General features: G+C 38.1%; 1 protein-coding gene across 1 annotated transcript in view; it reads right to left on the bottom strand.

The window, feature by feature from the left end:
* LOC18443655 (single myb histone 4) overlaps window positions 1-23809 on the bottom strand; it is a 36507-nt gene extending 12698 nt beyond the window's left edge. Inside the window, exons 1-3 of the mRNA XM_011628549.3 lie at window positions 23440-23809; window positions 18788-18987; window positions 4713-4797 (exon numbers count right to left, since the gene is read on the bottom strand). Coding sequence (XP_011626851.1) covers window positions 4713-4797; window positions 18788-18987; window positions 23440-23589 — 435 coding nt within the window. The 5' untranslated portion in view covers window positions 23590-23809. The remainder of the gene's footprint in view (window positions 1-4712; window positions 4798-18787; window positions 18988-23439) is intronic.
* Between the last annotated feature and the right edge of the window lie 244 nt (window positions 23810-24053).

Below are 24053 nucleotides of genomic sequence, written 5' to 3'. Positions count from 1 at the left end.
CTAGTCTGGACCCTTACTGCATTCGGTACATTCTCAATGGCCTCATTCTACAAAAGACTCATTCAAACCCCCACCTTCCCACTTAACCCTATTTCTGTCCTTTCCAAGGTCTAGTCCACCATAGCTCCTCCAAAAGTACAGACTTTCAACAGGATTGCATGTTCTCAAAGGGCTCTCACAGTTGACCAGCTTCAAAAGAGAGGAATTTTCATCCCCAACAAATGTGCAATGTGCATGAGTGAGGAAGAATCGAATCCACACCTTTTCATTCACGGTAGTCTAGCTTTTGACCCAATGTTCGCAAAATCGAACCGGAACAGTTAACCGGTCATGAGGTCGGGAGGAGCGGTTATGATCAAATGTATGATGTGTATGAGATATTATAATATATGACGAGGATGAAGAATGAAGATGAAATTATCATATAATTTGGTATAATGAGGAATTGCGAGGGCAAGTCATACAATATGTTGTAGAGATGTACAATGTGAATATTTGAATATTGTATTCAGTTTAATTGAATTTTTGAGTAAGGGATTTATAAGAGACCTATTAGAGTTGAATTTTATTATTTAAATGTATATAAACCATTTTTGTAGGCTGGAATATATATATTATGGTTTTGTATTGAGATATTCATGCATTAAACCCTTGAGTTTTTATACAATGGAAAATTTTTAAAAGATTGCATTTCTAACCCATTGGTCTTATACCACCAACAACTCCACCCTCGGTCAAGGCTCTAATCACATCCTACTACGCTTATCATTGGTCGAAGGCCAATAGAGTACTGTGGAAGGCTGCCATCGCAGCAACTATTTGGGTCATTTGGTTAGAAAGGAACGTGAGGGTCTTCCAAGGTCACAAAAACATAGTTTCGGTGCTCTTCCATAACGTTACTACCCTAGTAACTTTCTGGGCCACTAACCACAAGGCCTTCTCGGGGATTTCTGCTAACACCTTTCTCAGCCAATGGGACAATATCCTATATCTCCAGTCACATAAGCTTCAAAGACCCAACAACTGGCTGCCTACTCCAGAAGGTGCCATTAAGCTCAATTTCGATGGTTGTTCGCTGGAGTACCCTGGCCCTGTTGGAGCCGGAGGTATTTTTTGCAACCATCATCGCAATATTATCTTCACTTATTCTCAACACTTGGGCCATGAAGACTCCCAGTACGCTGAAGCCATGGCTCTTCTCATGGGTCATAAATATTTTAACCTTTCTTGAGGCTCACAACTACTGGTGGAAGGAGATACCCAAAATATCATCTCGTGGGCAGCAGGCACTTCACCACACCCTTGGTACCTCTCTTCGATTTTTGATGAGATTGCTAACGTATGCAGGGATAAGAACATCTTATGCAATCATATTTGGCACACGTCCAACACGTTTGCCGATCTTCTTGCAAAAGACGGAGCTAGAGCCCATGCTGAAGACCCCGCCTAGTCCATCTCCTTTTTTGCTCTGGACCATAGAGGGTGTTTAGGCACTTAGTTACACACATCTACAGATCTTCTAATCAGGCAACTCTATAAGCCCCAATTTTTTGTAATGCACAAGTACATCTTTTGTAATCAGGCAGGTTTAAAGGCCATTTTTTGTACAGCGTCTCTTGACCTATTTTTTGACCAAGAGACCCAACTTGTGGGTACTCTTGGCTTTTCCCCTTTTAAGGTACTCTAACACCATACAGCAATACAAATGTTTAACTTTCTCAAAAAAAAAAAGAAAAGTATTTCATTTAGAAAGGGCCTAACGGCTTTCTTCCAGCATGAGACAGATATCTTCTCTTCGGGCCAACTGCACAACTTTCTATTACACACTAGGGGTGCCAGAGGACAACAGGTGGTTGGTTTCATGGAGCATTTTAAACTTTTTCTTTCTGAAATTGGTGACAATATATTACTAAAACAAAATAAGTTACAAGTTTTTCCCCACGAGAGGTGAGATGGCATCCCATAAACGGTGCTCTAGTACAAAAATGCAAGTATGAACAAGAAAAAACCTCAAAAGAGGAGGAGGGGGGGGAAGGGGGGGGGGGAATCAGAGGCGAAGAGAGTTGGATGAAGAGAGAGAGACTTGGGAGAAAGGGGAAGGAGAGAAGCGACAAGAAGAGGAAGCAGATGATGGGGAAAGAAAGAAACCATGAAGGGATTCTCAGTGGGTAGAGAGAGAGTGGGGCAGGGGGATGAGAGATGCAGAAAGGAAGAGAGAGAGAGATATGTTCACCCATTCCAAGGTTAAAACCCATTCCAAGGCTAAAAGGTGCACTCCACAAAACTATACAAGATAAAAGAAGTAAAGGAAAGAAAAGCAGGATATTTTACAGAAGCACAAAAATATTGAATACCTAGAAAATAATAAACTATATTTGGCTATGTGATCATAAGAAAGGACTTAGTACTTTTTATGGGGCATGGTAATATAGACACATGGATGGCTTCTCATCAAACCACTAGTGAGATGTTGATAATTTTATCAAGCCACCAACCGAATTGGTTTTGGAATTGGTTTCTTAGACCCTATTTATATGGCAATTGTTTTTAACTTGAACTTTGAACCACCGTCAAGGATATCAAATTAGAATTGAACTCAACCAAAATCTTAATTGTGGCTTTTAAGCTTTTCTATAGACAATTTTAGCAAAATAGGCAACATTACAACATTAGCAACAGCATAAAAAGCCTCAGAGAGTCACAGGGATCGGTTAAGATCATTTAAAAGAATCATGAAGATTACGTAGTAAAGTATGTATTTGTTAATAATATGATGTCTTAATGAAATCAGATCCCATGAGGTAGCAAAGCCCTGAAAAACACCGTTTTGAATTGAAATGCCACCAATCTAGCCAAGGTGCCAAAACAAAACAATGCAGACAAGTAGTACAAATTCGAAGAATGACTTTCTAGAAATGCTTTTTTTTTTTTTTTGAAGCTGACTTTCTAGAAAATGTTGTAGCAACAACCATACCAACTAAAATTTCTTGCGACTGCTAGAAAAAGTCAACCCCGATAAATTCATCATCATCATCAGAGCCTTATCCCAACTATTTGGGTTTGGTTACACAAATCCTAATCTCCGATTCTGATCTAGCAAGAGCCATACCCTCAGTAAGACCATAAGTCCCCATATCTTTTATCACTACTTCTATCCATATCCCTTTTGACCTTCCCCTTGCCCTTTTAGAGCCTTCTATCTAAACCAAATCGCACCTCCTAACAGGTATTGTATTGGGTCTACGTTGCACATGATCAGCCCACCTAAGTCTACTTTCCCTTATCTTATCACCTATTGAAGTCTCAACCCGTTAAATTCTGCTAGTAAATTTCAAAGTTGTAACTCACAACAAATATAAACATTTGATCACATTCACATGCTATGCAAAAACACTGATGTCATCTTCTACCATGTTCCGTAGGAAGCCAACACAAATGCTGATTGGTTGGCCATAGGTGGTGTAGCGAGTGGATTATGCCGTCCCACTCTACACGACAATACCTCTTTTTTCTTTTTTAAGAAAGGTGAACTTTATTATAATACACCATAACGGTACTTCTCGCCTCTACCGCCTATGTCTTTTTCATGCCTATTTCTACCTCTCTTAACTCTATCCATTGTTCATCGCTCGAACCTCCTCACCCTTCTCTTGCCCGTCTCACACCCCCCCCCCCCCCCCCCCCCCTCCCTCTCTTCTTGCCTTCTCATAGTTTGTCTCAAGCTAGCAGGTTGATTACAGTTCTATCGCCCCCTCTCCCTCTACCCCTCTCTTCCTAGCTCTCCCTTGTTGCTCCTTTTCCTCTTCCTTCTTTTCTCTCCCTCTTTTATTTTCAACCTCAGAAGCTGCATGTACTCTCCTCTTCCTCCTCTCTCTGCTCTCTTCATCTCTTCCTCTTCCTCTTCTCTCTTTGATCTCTCTTTCCTTCCCCTTCCCTCGAGGATAGCCTATGGCATATAGGCTGGGTGTACACAGGTTTTGGTCTCGGCAACTTTACCATTTCTGTAATAGAGCTCCCAGTTTGTGGGTAGCCAATTTTGTAGCCATTTCTTCAACAAGAGCTCCTGGTATGTGGGTGGCCTTAAAAGCACACTTTTTGTACCTTTTACACTTTAATTCGCTTTAGATATCTCCCCCCTTTTGTGTTTAGGAGCTCCTGGTATGTCGGTAGCCTGGTTGGTGTTTTCATAATAATTTCATTATCCCTATGATTAGAAAACACCATCCTTAATCCTATTTTTCGTGTATTTCTGGTCTTGGAGGGAACACAGAAAAACCAAGAGTTTACACAAAATATGGTATTGCCGCTTTCTTAAAAGTTTCAGAGGACTGTTGAAATTCAAGATCAATTATAGTGAAGGCCTCATTTCAGTCAAGTGTGAGAATAGCGTTGATTGTCTTCTCATTGGATAGGGACTTGTCAGAAAGCCTTAACTGCTAGATATCAATGTAGTACTTTGACTGTCCAAAATACTTCTCATTGTAGTACAATGCCCAAAATACCAAAGTTCCAACAAAGGCTCATATCTGTGTTTTTTTTTTTTTTTTTGAATGAGGGTTGACTATGCAAACTTTATTTACAGTTCTGAGTATATGTACACCACCAATATATAATTTCTTTTTAATAAATTACACCACCACCACCCAAAATTTTATAAGCATAATGCAGGACAGAAATTAAAATAGATGAAGACGAATATGAATCTTACTGACCTCAATAAAGCACGCAATAGAATTAATATCACATCCATGTGGATCTCGCATCGCCGAAAGAGCTTCAATAATCATGGAGTTGTACCTAAAAGGGAGAAGGGTAACAATCAACAAGATCATAAATCTCATTGAGGAATACTTATCATGTGTGTGTGTCTATATGTATGTATATATGTATATATGTATATATGTATGCATGCATGTGTATGCAGAGATTTATAGGAACATATGCCACAAAATTATGGAGAAAACTAGATGTTCAACACGTTAAACAATCAGTTTTTTAGATAACAAACAAAATCAAGAAGCATGTGCTACATACCACATATAACATGGTCATGCTTCAACTAAATAGGTAAAAACAAGTTCTTTCTGTTCTCTTACTTATAACTATATTAAAAGAAATAGGAAGCTGTGCAAAATATGCAAGGAAATTGCAAGGGTTTAAATTAAAGTACAATTCACAAGCACAAACCTGGTGAAGAATTTGTTAGTGGACCAGTAATACATTACAAAGGCCACTCTTAAGTAATGTCTAATATCTACTACATAGACCTCTAGTATTTGATAGCTCTATACAATGTCGAATATCTACCACATAGACGTCTAGTATTTGATAGTTCTATATAATGTCTAATATCTAGTGCATAGACCTGTATTAATTGATAGTGTATCTACCGTATAGCCTTTCAAAAGGATTTTTCTTTTTATTTGGAAGGAAGTAGGATGGTTGTCACTGAATATGCGGGTGATGTTCGCAGTAAAAACAAAGCATGAATGACAGAACATGAGCACGAGCCCCAAACCTAGAAAATAGCATTAACATTGTCACCCTTAATGGTTAATAGCGACAGAAAGTCTCCACAACATTGCCATGCTGCAATGCCAAACTAAGTCCCACATGTCCACCGTAACATTGATAGTAGGTAAGAATGGGGGTTGGGGTCGTGGAGGTAGTAGTACCACCTGTGCCCAAGCTAAGGTCTAGGCTTTCACTCTCACCTAACGTACTTAAAAACCATCAACGATTTCAAAAACTTGTCATCCCCACTGAATTACCCAAAAAAAAAACATTGACAGTAGGTACAATTCAGTTCACAATAAGTACTCCCACATACATTTTGCTTCAATTTGACATCCAATACAGGCAGAGAAATCTGACCATCCTGGTCCTTCACATTATCCACAAAACAACCAATCACCTTGAAACACTACTTAGTGAAATCCCACTTGCAGCTGAACGCTAAGCAAAGGTGATATTCAACTATCATCTGCATTAATATAGGAGCAAAGAGGTGATCCCACATAAGTAGGTCTAGAGGATGGACATTAGACCTTATGGGCCTAACGTTAGGGTGATTAAGGAGTCATGTGTGTCTAAGGTTTGCGCTTGGGTTGTGGATTAGTATGGTGGCTTGTTTCTTGATTAGGGTTCAATATCAATCAGGGTATGAGTTTAACAAGATGAAAGAGGGTTATCTTGTGTGCCTGTGAGTGTTTCGGTATTTGATGATGGATGGAGGTTGTGGAAAAAAGAGCAAGGTTAGGGACAGATGAGAATTAGAGCTAGGATGAAAAGGCATGGGATGTAGAGAGATATCAAGGTGGGTTGTGGGAGAACGGATATAGAGAGAACCGAACCGAGTATTGAATTGGCACCACACACGGATTCGGGGTTTCACAGAATTATCACCACCAGATGAATAAAATCAACAACACCTCAAATAGAACAAACACCACCTCAAGTTGCTAGCACGCAATTTCATTAACCTAAGCATGTCTGGTCATAGACACTCATAATAGTTCTTGAGTACTAATCTTATCGTCCTTTCATTACAAGTAAACCCAATCTCAACTAAGACTTTACAAAAAAGGACCAGTTTAATATAACCTCATCAAGTTAGGAAACTAGAACATAAAGAAGCTAACTGCTATCCTTTGTAGAAAATTTAAAAATTAGAACACCATCTATTATAAGAAAATCTTTCCTAAACCCAAAACAACTTGAATTAGGATTAGGCAGGACTAAGTAACTCCTAACTTTAGAATGGACTGGGGCCTTGGCGGTAGTATTTTCGAGCCCCATGATGAGGTCTCTGACTCCATTCTCACCAAAGGGTAGGGGCCCAAATCCCCACAGACTTACCACTTTTGAGAATGGCTTGGGGCCTTGACGGTAGTTATGTCGAACCCCATGGAGAGGTCTCTGACTCCATTCTCACCAAAGGGTAGAGGCCCAAATCCCCACTAACTTACCACTTTTTACTTACCAAAAAAAAAACTATAATTTAAAACCTAATTTAACTTAAAATTCATTGCTAAATTCATCATAAGGCTTCGCACCATGATTTTGGAGATTGAGATGCCTGAACTAGAAAAAAAATAGAAATAAAGATGGTAAATCTCAAGAGGATCTTCGAATTGATATTTGGACACCCAAAACCAATATCAAAGCACAAAGTTCCATGCATCCGATGCTTCGTGCATTGGAGTCACAATGCTCTAGGAGATCTGATAATTGCACATGATCGATGTCTTCGATAGAAAGACAAAGGAACACAACGACAACAAGAGACATCAATGCATTTGAGGCTAGAAAGAGACGAGGAAATCACTGGTTCACAAGCAAAGCCCAGGAATACCAAACTAGCGACCAAGAGTCGTGCATCCAAATACAAAAGAAACAAAAAAAAAAAGCTTACATTGATGAGCCAAATCCTTTTGATGACCAACATCACCTAATCCCTTGCGCATAAAACTACATAGTTGGTGATGCCTAATGATATTAGGATCAATGTTTTTTCCTTTTTTTCTTTTTTTGGGAAAGTGTTGAGATATCTAATCAAAAAAAGAATGAGTTAAGGGACTTAATCCTTCATCACTGACCGAGCAATATTGGACGGTATTCCAGAACCCAGCCCTTCAATTGTGACCTGATGTCCATGTGTATGTTGCAGGTAAACATTTCATGAACTAAGACATATCCATTGGTTTTACATTTTTACCCATTCGTCTAGGTATTGGAAACCTATCATAACCATATTTTAAGTGTCTTGTACAACATAGCTCCTAATTGGACACCATACAGAAGCACAGACAAGGACACCCAAGACAGGCACACGAGGACGAGCCATAAAGAGATAATGGCAAAAGTGCAAGTTATGTCTTATAAGTGCAAATTATTTCTTCTAACCAGAAATGGAAACACGTGGATGAAGTAGAGAATGTCATTGAAGATATGCCAGGAAACAAAAAATTTATAGGTCAAAGGTTTCAACATTGAGGTTATGAAGAATTGTGAATCAGCCATGTCAAATGCGACAATACTACAGGCAAGTCAACCAGCTAGGCAAGTCACAAGATATTCACTTTTTCTTACGAAGTTTTGGACGAGGGTGAGCTTTACATCATTGATGATGTTGGGCTTAAGTGGCCTTTCAAGCCTTAAAACTGTGTAACTCATACCTTTTATTGATTTATTTGTGACGATCAAAAGCTCTTGGTGAAGGATGATGAGGTCAACAAAAGGTGAAGAGTTTATTTTCAAAAACTATTAAATGATGAACACAACATAAACATAACAGTAGAAGGAAACGTTGGCATAAATGAGGGTGGAGATCATAGATACATTTGTAGAATTAGGATATTGGAAGTGAAATAAGCTTTGAAAAGGATGAAAATAGGAAAGACTTTAAGACCACATGGTATCCTGATAGAGGTTTGGAAGTGCATGAGGGAAATTGGCATTGGCTGACTAATCAAGCTATTCAACAAGGTGTTGAGAACAAAGAAAATGTCAGATGAATGGAGGAAAAGTATTGTGGTACCTATTTATAAGAACAAAGGAGACATACAAAATTGTGCGAACTATCGAGAGATCAAACTTACAAGCCACACTATGAACCTTTGTGAGAAAGTGATTGAGCAACGACTAAAGTATGAAACGAGTGTATCAAAAAAACAATTCGGTTTTATACTAGGGAGGGCAACAACCGAGGCTATTTTCTGACTTAGGAAACTGATTGAGAAGTTTAGGGTGAAGGAAAAAGACCTCCACATGATCTATATTGATCTAGAGAAAGCTTATGATAGAGTACCTCGAGATTTGATTTGGTGGGTGTTGAAAAATCTCCAAACACTACATCGATTTTGGTGAGAGATATATATGATGGGGCATTGACTAATGTACGAATAACTAGTGGAGAGACGAGTGAGTTTTCAATGACAATAAGTCTACATCAGGGTCAGCATCAAGCCCTCTTTGGCTTAGTTATAGACGACTTAACTAGGCACCTACAAGATGAAGTACCCTGTTATTTGCAGATGGATATAGTTTTAGTCGATGAGACCCGAAACGACGTCAACACAAAGTCAGAACTTTGGAGAGATGCTCTAGAATCTAAAGGCTTTAAAATTAGCTGGACTAAGACTGGGTATATAGAATGTAAGTTTAGTAATAATACGTAAAGAAGAGGAAGTAGTTAAGATTGAAGACCATTAAATACCAAAAAAAACGCACTTTCGATATCTTGGGCTGATAATCCAAGAAAATAGAGAGATTGAGGAAGATGTTGCACATAGAATTAGAGCTAGGTGGGCGAAGTGAAGATGTGGAACCAAAATTTTATGTGATCGTCACATACCAATGAAGTTGAAGGGTAAGTTCTATAGGACAGCTGCGAGACCAGCTTTGCGCTATGGGGCGGAATGTTGGTTGGTCAAAAAACAATAGAACCATAGAATGAGTATAGTCGAGATGAGGATGTTGAGATGGATGAGCAGCAAGACAAGAAGGGATAAAATCCGAAATGAATACATTCATGAAAATTTAGGTGTGGCACCAATAGGTGATAAGAAGAGAGAGAGTCGACTTAGGTGGGTTAGCCATGTGTAGCGTAGACCCACTACAGCACCTATTAAGAGGAGAGAGTTAGTTCAAATGGAAGGCTCAAAAAGGGCAAAAGGTAGGCCCAAAAGGGCATGGTTGGAGGTAGTGAGAAAATATATGGGAACTTAAGCCCTCACAAAGGGTGGCCTTAATAGAGCATAATGGCAGATCAAGATTCTTGTAGCCAATAGTTGGGAAACGGCTTTTACGACGGTAGTTCGGCCCTAAAACAGGGACAATTGGGTGGCTCACCTACCCTTGTGACTAATTGGGTTTAGGCAATCTAGGGCCTGGGAGAGAAATCTCCAAATCATGAAAACCCTTGACCACGGGATTTACGCAACGGCACCATAGTTTTGTTATGAGGGTTATACTCAAAGTTGGCATCTGCCCGTGGTTGGAGCTAGGACACAGTATTCCCGAGCAAAAGAGGCGACAGTGAGGACGAGAGCCAAAATCCTCCTTGACACGGCCTCATCCACGACAATGCACATGTGAAAACTGTATTATATGGGAAGTTGCCTTCCTATGGGATAGCCAGGAGCAGAACGTTCACATTTGCATAGAGAGGAACAATTAGCTCCTCTTGTCACAGGTCACTGCTAGTGTGTGGTGCCCAGTATACTTGCCCTTAAGGGTGCACCTACAATCCACTAAGTCCTGGAATACAACCGCCTATTGGTTGGCTTTGATAGGCCAATCATGAGCCCCTAATAGAGACTGTGGGTCATGGGTCCCATTGGGTTGATTTGAGAAAACAATAGAGGGTTTTAGAGTAAGCCGAGTGGAGTGCATTAGTACAGTGATTCCAAATCCATGGCACCCAATTACCTTTGATGATTTTTCTATGAGCTCAAAACAATTTGGACCCATTAGTTATGGTCAAAAATGATTTTGGGGATTTTTTAAAATCTTTTGGAATTTTTCTAAAAGAGATTGGCTATAAACTACAAATGCAATAATGACACATAAGGATCGCACATGTGGGAACCAAGGCATATTTGAGGTCCAAATAGCCAATGGACCCCATATGATCAATTGGGGCTCACACGTGGCCCACTTGGTGGGCCTACTAAGTGTTGATGTCATCATGACATGGTGGCTTGAAGTTGTTTGTTATATTAGTATTTGTTATGGTGCCAATGTGTTATTTTAATCGGGTCACATTTGATAGGATTTGAGGGCAGCACTTGATCATTTGTACCTAAGGTCAAAGGGAATTTTGGACATTGATTAGGGGATGGACACATGTCACGTAAAGACCCATCCTATGTGTAAGGTTATCTCACCTGCATGCTTTATTTTGATCAATCAAATATGTGGGTTGGTTAAAAGTAATTAAGATACATGGATATGAGAAAAAATTAGATTTCAAGTTTTCAAGATAGTGTATTTTGTAATGCATTTTTTGACCGTCAATTTTCAAGATTTTCAAGTTTTCATAGATCTGTTAACATACACTATTTTTGAAGTTTTAAACTTTATAAATAAAGACAAAAATATATTTTAAGGCTATCACAATGATTTTCAGTATTGAAACCACATTTCCCGACATTATTTGAAGGTAGGCTCTAATTTGATTGTTTAGAGCCTAGGCTCTATACAAACCGCACCCTTATGAAAAAGGAGAGAGGTCTCCTCAGTCTTCTTGTGTGCAATGCCCCCTCTCTTTCTCTCTCTACTTTTTTCCATTTAAACATACTGTGAAAAATTCAAATAATTGGATATTTTAAGGATTCATATGATAATTAATCTAGTGTTATATAATTTGAAATCAAAGGCAATTAAGGTTTAGAAACCTAAGGGATAAGGTGTTTAATCCCAAACCTTGATTGATGATAACTCATCAAGGGATAGATGGCTTGGATGAAGCATCTCTCACCCCATAGAATCCTAAATCAAATGCCCAATATTGCTCTATCCTAAAAGAAGCTTCTAGGACAACAAGAAACCCTAACTCACATCTATAAATAGGGGCCATGGGGGGTCATTTTTCATCAAGTCTATGGTAATGTGATGTAGCTCAGATTTCTTTTGAAAAGGACTTAGAAATGTCCAACTCCCTGCTTCTTTTGTGTTCACTGTAAGTTCTGCAGAAGCCACAGCCACTGCTAGGTATTTTGAGGTCCTTGGTGCATAAGCCATTGTAGTCCACACCCTATACCATCATGCCATCCACTTATCTTCTCTTAGGGTTCAATGAACTTCACCATCAGTACAACCAGCAGTCATTTGACTGGGGTTTTTGGTCACCGTGTTTGGTTATTGCAGCCTTATATCATACCCATGCGGTCGGTCTAACTTGGTGCAGTCTTGGTGTAATATTGAATTCCTAGTACCAATGAAGATCATTTATTGGAGCAGTTTTTACATTGATTTACAGCAGCCTCATTCATCACAATCACAACCCATTCTCATCCATTTAGGGAGAATTTAAGTTTCTTAGGCTTTCCCGAGTTTGGAGCATGGTGGGCTCTAATCTAGGCAATATCAAAGGGCAAAATCTAGTATGGCATGTACTAGTTTCTAGAGATAAATTTGGGCAACTTACTTTTGTGATTCTAAAACTTTCCATGGTCCATTTTGCTTTGTGACTTCAATAACATATAAGTTGATGGATGTGTACATTTGAGATTGCATTTTACGAGTTTGTATTGAAGCTTGTGTAAGTCTTTATGTACTAGACTGGTGCATAATTGTCTAAGTGTAAATTATTTTGTTATTGGTAATATCAATTGAGTTTTTTAATGGAAAAATACGTGAGGGCAAGTTAAAGTTGCGTCTTGGACCTTGGTTTACCAGCATTACTGGTGGTTTTGTGTGTCTTCAGTCTATACATTGGCTTATTGTTGTAATTGTATTGACTATGGCATATGCATGTGCTCATGTAAGCTTGTTATGTGAATTTTTAAATTATACACCTTAGACAAAACACAAATTAAACCTTTTAGATGACTGTGGTAGCTAACTGATTGCCCAAGAATGTATTCATTCGAGGCACTTGGTCAAAAAGCCTGGCCATATTTTAAGATCGACTGGGAGAAAGCCTACGACTGGTCCGTCCTGGACGAGACTATGGCCAAAATGGGCTTCCAAGATCGGTGGAGAAAGTGGATGAGAGGGCGCTACTCTCACCCTTGCTTTTTGATCCTCATCAATGGAACCTCCAAAAGATTCTTTCCCTCTTCGAGAGGTCTACGCCAAGGGGACCCCCTGTCCCCATTTCTCTTTGCTACTTCGGCCGAGGGTTTTAGCCGATCATTGGGTCGCCTCTACCAAGCTGGCCTCCTCTCAGGTTTTAAAACATCATGCCGGGGGCCTACTGTGTCACACCTGCAATATGCATACGACCAGTGGTTTAAAAAACGGATCAGTGCCCCGGATCGGGCACCTCAAAAACCCATCCGGATCGGTGAATCGGCGATCCGGGTCGAGAATTAGCCGAATCAGTCCTATTAAGCCTTAAAACAAATCCAAAAAAATTATGAAAATTTCATTATAAATGTTATTTTTTAATAAACCAATAAGAAATACAAGTATTACAATATTAACTTTCATTTTTAATCAATTTGTGAATAATTAAGATGTTCTTTTCTTGTATGAATTATGTTAACTATTAAATTTGCATCACATAAAACAAAAACATAGAATTACCATGGATAAAGTATATAATCATACATAGACTCCAATAAATAATGTATTAAATCGATAAAAAATGGTCACTAAAATCTCGAATTGGAAGAAAAACCTAATCCACTAAAAAAAAAAAAACCAAATTATTAAAACCTAACTAACTATAATCTAAAATTATTACAACCTATCTAACTATAATATTATATATTGCAACGAAAATTGTTGGTTTATATTTTATTAAATAAATAATAGCAAATTTAAAATATTTTATAATATCATTTAATTTAAAATGTATCATTGACAATTGTCAGAATAATAATACATTATACGATTTATAATGCAAATAAATAAATAAAATATTTGATTATCAATATATAAATTATTCGAATGCACATCAATTTTTGAAATAACACTTCAAATTTTTAAAAATATAATTTTTTAGAATTCTAGAATAAATTTAATGGAAGAGATTGTTAGAGACAGAGAAATATTTCAAATGTCTATGAATCATATCTCAAAATAAATATTCCTAATTTATGTTAAAGTTTACCATACTATAAAAAAAAAAATTATAATTAGATCAGTTATTCCTAGTTTGTATTAAAAAATATTTGTTGTATTAAGAAATATCTTTTATTTTTTTTGACAAAAAATACTTGTATTTTTTTTTTACGAGAAAATATGATATTTGTTATATTACTCTTTTTTTTTTTTGACAAGAAAAAAAGGAAGATGTTATATTACCTTTTTTTTTTTTTTGCTTGTTCTATTACTTTTTATTTTTTTTATTTCTTTTGTCATATTATTTTCTTCATTTTAGTTTTTTTTTTAAGATAGAAGTAAAAACCTATCTTCTTTTTTTTTATGAAGAAAAATTTTAGTTTTTTTTTTAAGACAAAAGTAAAAACCTATCTTCTTCTTTTTTTTATGATATTATTTTTTTAAAAAAAAATTATGAAGACAAAAAGTGAATTTTGCACAATAGCGTCCGAACTAGGATTCAAACTTGGGACGTCATGCATAAAACCTCTGCTTCTAACCACGGCAGCCCTTCGCGCGCTATTAAAGAATTTTGTACAATATTTACCTATATGGTATGAATTTTCAATATAATATCGCTTACCGCAAGTCCCACATCGAAGATTTGAAGAAAGTCAATAAGATATAAATACCTTTACAAAAGCCTTAATGCCAGCATGATGAAGAGAAAGGGTAACCTGAAATGATATTTTTGAAAATAATTACCAAAATGTCCTCAGGTAAGGACTCACCCTGTGACGTCACTAAGCGGTTGGAATCCCGATTTATGACGTGAATCGCCGATTCTCTTCCAGGATCGGACGATTCCCGGTTTTGCAAAAGAATCGACCTAGGGTGCCCGATTCCCTTGTCGACTCGGGCGAGTCCATTGTGACTCGTCGATTTTTAAAACCCTGCACACGACACATTAGTTTTCCTGAATGCCTCCTCATTAGAAGTGGAAAACCTTTGGCTATATCTCAAATGTTTCCAATTGGCCACTGGTTTCAAGGTCAATATAGAGAAATAAAAAATGATGGGTATAGCAATTGACCACAGCCAAATCAGAGAGCTCATACTAGCTTGGGAATGCAAAGTGGAAGACTTCCCAACTACCTACCTGGCCCTACCTCTGGGATTAGGAAAACCAAAATAGAGACACTGGTCGCATGTCATCGACAAGGTAGATAGAAGGCTGGCTGGATGGAAAGGGAGATACCTCTCCCAAGTAGGAAGGACTACCCTCATCAAATACCTGCTTCAGTGGCCAACCACCTTGACCAACTCATGAGAAACTTTGTAGGCCGACAAAACCAAGTTCCATCTTATTTCCTGAGACAAGGCATGCTTACCCAAACATCAGGGGGGGTTGGGGATCAGACACTTGAGAAAGCAAAACTTAGCCCTCCTAGGAATATGGTGGTGGCGCTTGGCTACCCAAACAGATACTCTTAGGGCTCAAGTATTATGGAATAAGTACAATATTCCATATCATACCTGGGTACCAGAGAAAAAACCATGGTCCAACGAATCAGGAACGTGGAGGTCCTTTACCTCCTCCCTCGCATCATTCAAGAAACTCATCATGTTCCACCCAAGAGAAGGCACAAGAGTGCGCTTCTGGTCTGACCTATGGCTAGGTCACACACCATTGAGGGACTGCTATCCCTCTCTTTACTCTATTGCAGTGAATAGAGACGCCACAATAGAGGAGGAGTTGAGATCAGAGGGAGGAAGAAGCAGATGGCATCCATCATTTAGAAGAAACCTCTCAAAGGAGGAAACAAACCAATTCCTCTCACTCTCGGCACTGTTGCACAGTACTTTTATTCCTATCCAAGGTAGGTATCAGTTGGTGTGGTCCCTCGTCCCTTAAAGGGAGTTTACCGTGGCCTCCTTCTACAAAAAACTCACCCAACCCCCCACTTTCCCTCTTAATCCAACTTCGATACTCTCTCAGGTATGGCAGACTATAGCGCCTCCCAAGGTGAAAACATTCAATTGGATAGCAAGCTCCCACAAGGCACTAATTGTTTGATCACCTACAAAAGAAAGGAATCCCAATTCCCAATAGGTGCATCATGTGCTTGTGTGAAGAGGAATCGAATAATCACCTCTTTCTCCATTGTGAGTTGGCTCACTATCTTTGGAGCCGACTGCTGCAACTGTTTGATGTCCTTTGGGCAACACCACCAACGGTCAAAAATCTACTTGCTTTGAATTTAGCCTCACACTGGCCGAGAGCGTGAAGAATCCTATGGAAAGCAGCAGTGGCACCAACGGTTTGGATTCTCTGGAAAGAAAGAAATGCTAGAATCTTCCAGGGACAAGCCTGCCTAGCCCGTTCACTCTTTCACAAGGTTACATCCTTAGTAACATTCTGGGAATCAAACCACCTGTTCAAAGGTATCCCAACGAACTCTTTCCTAACTCAATGGAAGCATATCCTTCTACACAAACCAAAGCAAAAGAAACTTTCAAGCGCTTGGAAACACCCCCCTCAAGGAGCAATCAAATAAACTTTGATAGATGCTCTCTTGGAAACTCTGACCCTGACCATGCAGGTGCAAGTGGGGTTTTTAGAGATCACCAACACAACATCCTCTTCACCTACTCCGAATACCTTGGCATCCAAGATTCACAGTATGCCGAATCTTTGGCCCTCCTCAGAGGCCTGCAAAATTTCGATCGATTTTGGGGATAAAAACCTATTAGTTGAGGGTGATGCCCGAAACTTGGGCGTCCGGGAAAGCTATTCCCCCTTGGTATCTTGCACCTCTTTAAGATGAGATTGTACACCTTTGCAGGGATATGCCCGTCTCATGAATGCATACCTCAAGGACGTCAAACGAGCTCCCGGATCTGCTGGCCAAGGACGGAGCCAAGGCCTACGATGCAGACTAGGTCCATACCATTTTTTGGATTGTGTCGGCCACAAAGGATGAAGACTAGGAGTACCCCTCTCCTGAAATGGGCAACTTTTTTACCCTCTTTTTTGTAAACTCACTATATACTTTGTAAGGAGGTAAACTTATAACCCCATTTTGTATAGGGTCTGTTGACCTATTCTTTTGTACCAGGAGTCCTATCTAGTAAGGCACTCTCGAGCTAACCCTAACATATTGTACTCTCATTCTCAAAGCAATACAAACATCAACAGTTCTCAAAAAAAAAAAAAAAAAAAAGATGACTGTGGTAGCTAACTACAATCGAAAGATGTTCCTTTTTCTCTTTTTTATTCTTTTTGATTGATACAATCGATACATATCATATGTGAAGAGTAAGGGAATCATAAGAAAATGGGAATGGATTCTGATCTCTAAGCCTGATTTACAATGCAATAGAACTTACCCATGAGAAATAGTGATAGGTTAGAGCAAATAAACATATCAGTCAGTAACAAACTTAACCAATGTTATGTCCATGGTGTACAATTTAAAAACTTTCACATAAAAACCTCATACAAGCACATGCACATAGCTCACTTCAAACAAATTCTAGCAATATATCAATGGAACAAGACTCAAACATTGCCATAAATTTGGCTGAAAACAAGGCCCAAGACACACCTCTAACTTGCCCCCACTCTCTTTTCCAGTCAAAAACACAATTGAGATTACTTAGAGCAAAACAATCCATACTAGGACAAAATTCAGCTCAAGTATAATAAGACTAGTAGTATAAACTTACACAAGTTATGTGGGGTATACATCATGGAGCATGATCTACTCAACGATGGCTATGGGACAAACAACACAAGGAGAAAATTAATGGTGTTGGGTGTGGGAGACTAAGTACCTTCCAAGAAAAACTCGGGCAGCATAACACTACAATGCGATAGATTAAAAATGAGTCCCCCCCATGTCTCCTATTTATAGATGAGAGCTAGAGTTTCGTAAGATCCTAGACGCTTCTCCTTAAGATGGAGCAATCTGAGTCATTGATCTAGGAAACCAATAAAGTGAAAGAGGCTTCATCTAAGTCATCCATCTCTTAATGAGCTATTATCAGCTCATTATCAATCAGGGATTGGGATTAAACACCTTAACCCTTATGTTCCCAGATCCTTTTTTTTTGTTCTTTCAAACTATGCATAACACTAGATTAATTAACATATAAGCCCTTAAAATATCTAGATATTTTATTTTTCACATTATACTTAAATGGAGAAAGGTAAAAGAGAAAGGGGGGCTTGCCATACAGGAAGGCCCTCCCTCTTTTCACATGAGAGGAGAGAGAAGAGATATTCTAAAAATATCTACCTTTCACCTTTAACCAACCCACACATATGACTTATCAAAATGAAGCATGTAAGTAAGATAATTTTACACATAGGATGGATCTTTAAGTGACATGTGATGAGCCCCCAACCGATATCCAAAATGCCCCTTGACATTAGGAGCAAATGACCAAGGGTTGCCCCTCAATTCTGACGACATGTGACTAAATTAGAATACCACATTGGCCCCATAATAGATACAAGTATGACAAATAAGCCCAAGCCACTATTCTTATCATGTTACAACAATCTCATTTTTCACCCTGTTTTATGGGGCCTTGAAGCTATAGAATTCTAATCATGCATGTGTATAGATAATTCTAAGAAAGTGGATTATATATAATAGAAAAATATATATAAATATATCTATATGCATGTATATAGCACACTCCCCAAGAACTCCCATATACAAAAGTACATGAAGCATGCAACTAAATAGCAAGCTTCAGCCATGGGTTGATCCTAGGTTCTCGCACCCTCTCCAGCTCCCAACGACTATAACTCAAACCATATTCCATGCACCACAGAAGTGTTTTCCAATACAAGAAGGTGATACTAAACATATGTAAAAATGAAAAATTGAACTTTAATGGTTCTATGTCCAGGTAAGAGTATGGAAAAAACCAACTATGAGAAATCCCAAATAATTTATGCGAAGTAGAAGAACACATTGCAGAAAATTGGGGAGAAGTTACCATTCCACAAAGTTTATTAAAGGAAATCTATACATATTTCAGGAAAGGGTGACTATCATACCGAAGTTGAGGAGCTTTTCCATCTTGCAAGCTTTTTGAGGGCTCTATGACTGCCAATGGCACCACATCTTGTGCAAGAGGGGCAGACGTGGTTGGAGAGCTAGAGTAGGGAAGAGAGGGAACTCCCTTTACCTTTGGAATCCTAGGCTTCTCTCTGGAGCCTTGCCCACCAGCACTAACACTCATATTCCTCCATTTGTCCTGAGTATATTAAACATCATTGCAAAAGAGTGAATAATATCCTGAGGCATAAAAAATGCTTCATGCACTCTGAAAAAAAAATGCAAGATTATACTAACAAAGCATACCATAGCCAGAACAAACACACCTAAATATTTCCTTTTATGAAAAATACAAACTACAATTTAAAAAGAATATTTAAATTCCAAGCAAACCTAGAAAGAGATAGCATTTTCTTTGGAAAACAAACAATAAGATGGAATTAAAGAGAGTAAATGATAAGATCAAAGTAGAACCCACTAACCACTATCATCACAAGTAAAGAAAGTATCAAATAAGAGGAACGTATAAATCTCCTTCTCAAAAAAAAGGGGAACTTATATCTAGCTACAAGGTCGCATAGATCAGGAACATCAATCCCACTCATTTATACCACCATATTAGCAAACCCATCAGATACTAAATTAGCCTTCCGCTGCTTTATGAGCACAATAAAACATCATCGTCAGAGCCTTTCCCAACTATCTGGGGTTGGCTACACGAATTCGAGCCCGCCACATTTTGCTCTGTCAAGGCCATACCCTCAGTGAGGCTATATCCAACCATGTCCTCTTGGACCCTATCGTGTACCTTTTTTTAGCATTCCACTTGAATTAACTTGCACCTCCTAACAAGTGTTGTCTTGGACCAACTACACATGGCCAGCCCACCTAAGTCTACTTTTTCTCATCTCATTGCCTATTGTAGGCCATCCTAAGTTTTCTCGAATGTATTCATTTCAAATTCTGTATATTTTTTCTTGTCACTCATACATCTCAACATCCTATCTCAGCTACACTCAACCTATATGTATGTTATTTCTTGACCGTCTAACATTCTGCCCCATAAAGCAAAATTGATATTATAGTTGCCATAGAGAACTTCCCATTTAGCTTCATTTGAATGCAGCGATCACATAAAACTTCAGTCGCACATCTTCCCTTTGCTCACCCAACTCTAATCCTATGTGCGACATCTTCTTCAATCTCTCCATTTTCTTGAATTATCGACCCAAAATATCGAAAGTGCGCTCTTTTTAGTACTTTTTGGCCGTCAATATTAATTACTTCCTCGTCTCTACGCCTATTATTACTAAACTTGCATTCCATATACTCTATCTTAATCCGGCTAATTTTAAAACATTTAGATTCCAGAACATCCCTCCAAAGTTCTAACTTTGTGTTGACGTTGCTTCATGTCTCATCAATCAAAACCATGTCCAAAGTTTAGTTTGGAAACATGGCCATTTGTTTCCTCCACCCATTTAGGAGTGGAAAAGGCCCGGCTTGTTCCACTCCTATATTCAGTGATGATGAAATTTTGTAACCCTGCATGTCAAGAAAAGACTTTACCCTGCAAAAAAAAAATTGCGTTCCCCCATTCATAAAAAACTCCCTTGGAATTATTCAGCCATGCAAATGGGGCCTCCTAGGTAATTTAATATACTTAAGATAGGCAGTATTGGAACAAGTTCCAATAACATAGCAACATGAGAAGGTTTCCATGCTATGCAATTTGAGATAATACACAGTTGTACTCAAAGTGTCGTGATAAGAAATCTAACAGATTCATACTAACACATGGAAAGTAACACAAGAACAAGGAATATCACATGCACAAGAATTCAAAATATGATCAGCCAAACATAAGTATGAGAACACATTTAACAAAAGTTATCAACCACACTCCTTAACTAGAGAAGAATAAAAATCAAAGCCACATGTCAAGGAACCCACTATTTACAATTTTTCAGATGGAAGAAGTGTTACCCCTTGGATCATCAACATAACAACAAATGGTCAATAAGCAGATTCAGAATAGAACATCTCACATTCATGACACGGATGTATAATAAAATCTATGCGTGACCAAAATTCTCAATTTACTGCAATCAGGTGGCCTGAAATGTTATTCTATATTGGATGTAATGTCTAAAGCTGAAAGCAACCCAATTTATGAGAAAAATGTAAGTGAGAACCACAAGTGACCACAAATATTAAACATTTGAACTCAAGAGCTCCAAAGTTTGGAGTAAATGAGTGATAAGCGGACCCTGTTCCAAAGGGCTAGATAAACATCCGACAAATGGCAATCGAAAAATGAAGTCGGGAATCATGGTTGATTATCAACCCAAAGAGGGTGCAAGAACGCTTCCAAGAATGCAAAATCCACATTCAACTTGATTATTCTAGTTATTAAGTTTTAGGAGATATGTTATCAAAGAGGAGATAACTAAAGCATCACTTACCATCTGAGCCAAAGCTCACAACCATCAAGATACAGGTGCGATAGCCACAAACACCCAATGGGAATTGGTCTTATTAGCACAACCCTTTGTGAAGCAAATGTATACATTAGGAGAGATAAGAGTTCCTTCCAAGATAGGAACAAGCTATTGAAAACACTTCCTTGCAAATATGTGATTACCTGTTAGGAATAAAAGGACGATGTTCTAATAGCAACCAACTTAATCATGGAAGTTTTCAGTTACATCTTTCTCACAAACAAGAAAAAAAAGGTCTCAATTATTAGCTCTTTTGAGAACAAGGAAGACGAAAAGATTACCCATCTACATATCAATTGCAATTTCATTTAAGAGATCTAGTTCTGGCCTTGGAGACATTTTGCATATAGACTGTGTAACCCTAGGCATCAGTGATATCCAGGATTCATTGACACGGAATAAGAGAGGAGCTCTAAATTATGCAAGTTGATTTGTCAAAATGAATACTGGGACCGTTCTTGGAACAGCTACGAAGTTACTATAAGTTAACTCATGCCTGAACCAATAGCAAGAAGGACTTGGGAATTGAAAGTTTCAAACTTAATGAGCATCTCTAACATTGTAGTTTTCAATAGCTTCTAAATTGTAGATCATACCATAAAGGCTATTTCACTAGTTCAAAGGAGTTCCAAAATAAATCAAGAGGGTATTTGAACAGTTCTCAAGTAAATGTCTGCAAAATAACATTCAAAGGACTGCACCCCTAGTGCAATAATCCAATTATGAGAAAAACCCAAAGGCACAACACATGCACATGCATGCATGCACGCACGCGCACACACATATATGGGAGATTTACGGTTTTATTTTTGGGATACAAAAATATTCCCATATATTTCAGATTTTACACGAAAGTTCCACTTTTAGAACGTATAAAGAACACACGTGCACGCACCCACACACACACACACACATGGGAGATTAACATAAAGACCCTATTTAATTTTCGAGACTCAAAAATAGTCCTAGATGTTTCATATTTTATATTGAAATTCCACTTTTTGAAAGTATAAAGTGTATTTTAATTTTATCTTTTTATCCATAGATTGGATCACGCTCAAATTCGTTATGTCCATACTTCACAACACACACACACACACACACAAGCATATGAGAGATTTACATAAACATCCTGTTTTATTTTTAGAATTCAAAAGTAGTCCCATATATTTCATATCTCACACTGTAAGTCCCCCCTTTTTGAAAGCTTAAAGTGCTTTTTAATTTTATCTTTTTTTTTTTTGGGTAAGTCAGTGGGGGAGAAGGCCCCCTAGTCGCTTTTTAATTTTATCTTTTTATACATTGGATTAAGCTCAAATTCGGTATGCCCATGCTTCTCACCATCATACGCCTATAAAAAATTAAAAAATAAAAATAATAACCAAAATATCTCTCGATTATTCAAGGGTATTTGGGTATTTTTATTCTAATTTTTAATATTTTTTACAAGTGTGTGATGGTAATTCGAGCTTAATATGATGAAAGCTAAAAAGATAACACACTTTATGCTTTCAAAAAGTTGGACTACAATGTCAAAAATTAAGTATATGGAACTATTTTGAATTCCAAAAATAAAACAGGAATTTTGCGTCAATCTCCGAAGGCACCGGCGAGTCTTCAAAGTTCTCAAAAAATAGCAATGCAGACTTTTTGCAGGTACGTGAATGAAGAAAAACCAATAAATTAAACACATAATACAGGTACTCCTCCGGTTCTTAAGTTTAGCATTTCCACCCCAAAAACGTAAAAACAAAGCTATCCTAAAGAACAGCTAAACACTTCCCAGTTCTCTCGACTTAGTAAACTTTTGGGACCAGTTCAAGTCACAGCTCCCCACTTAACTGGCATCCCAAACTAATCAAAAATAAAAATCTAAAGAGTAAAACCTATAAATATGATAAAATAGGCAAAAGATCATGAGAGAGAGACTGAACCACGCCAGAAAATATAAATATATTACATACTGTCAAGAATCCAACATCTCTTAAACTTTGTTGAATCACAAAAAAGTGCCTTCAATAAATCAAGTATAAAAAGCGAATAGGAATCCCTCAAAAGACTTATGATATAAGTAAGAATCCAGGAGTCAAGAGAGAATGAAAGGAACGAATGCAATAAAACTCTAAACAAAAAGGGATTAACAGTTCCACCTTGAGATCGACATTTGACCGAGCAGAGAGCCATTGACTGAATTCTGGGTCCTTCTGTATGGTTCTCCACTTACCAGCTCCATGTTTGTCGACTCCAGCTCTTAGAGCATCCTCCTCGTCTGATGTCCATTTTTGCTTAGGAGCCCCCATTCTTGCTTCCTGACCGTTTTTTGTAGTTACCCTCTCTCGTCCTGAGAAAAGATCACCATGAATTCCAGGACACCGAGATCCAGCGGTCTTTTAGGGTTTTCAACGGTCTTTCAGCGGTTATTCAGAAACCCTTGTTTTTAGCCAGATTTGTTTATTGGGCTCCTCACACTCTGGAAGCGACGACTGGAGATGAAGCAACTTCCCAAATGCAGCTTTGGATGATGGGGTGGCGGGCAGCGATAGATTCATTCACAGTGAGTCGGCGTCATAAAAAGCTTGCGAATTTAGTCCGGCGGGATCAAAATGTACACGCGTTCCATCAATGCAAAAGACCTAATATATTTTGATAAATTTATGGCAATATTCCCTTTTTTTAAATCTATCTCCCATATTTCGTAATTTATAATCGTATCCCCTTTTTTATATTTTAATTGTTTCTAAAGTACCATTGGTTCTGAGATTCA

Source organism: Amborella trichopoda, chromosome 5 (genome assembly GCF_054954075.1).
Source record: "Amborella trichopoda isolate Santa Cruz 75 chromosome 5, AtrichopodaSantaCruz75HAP2 v2.0, whole genome shotgun sequence".
In the NCBI taxonomy this organism is placed as follows: domain Eukaryota; kingdom Viridiplantae; phylum Streptophyta; class Magnoliopsida; order Amborellales; family Amborellaceae; genus Amborella; species Amborella trichopoda.
Note: the sequence above shows the minus strand (reverse complement) of the source record. Positions and strands in the feature narration are given on the sequence as shown.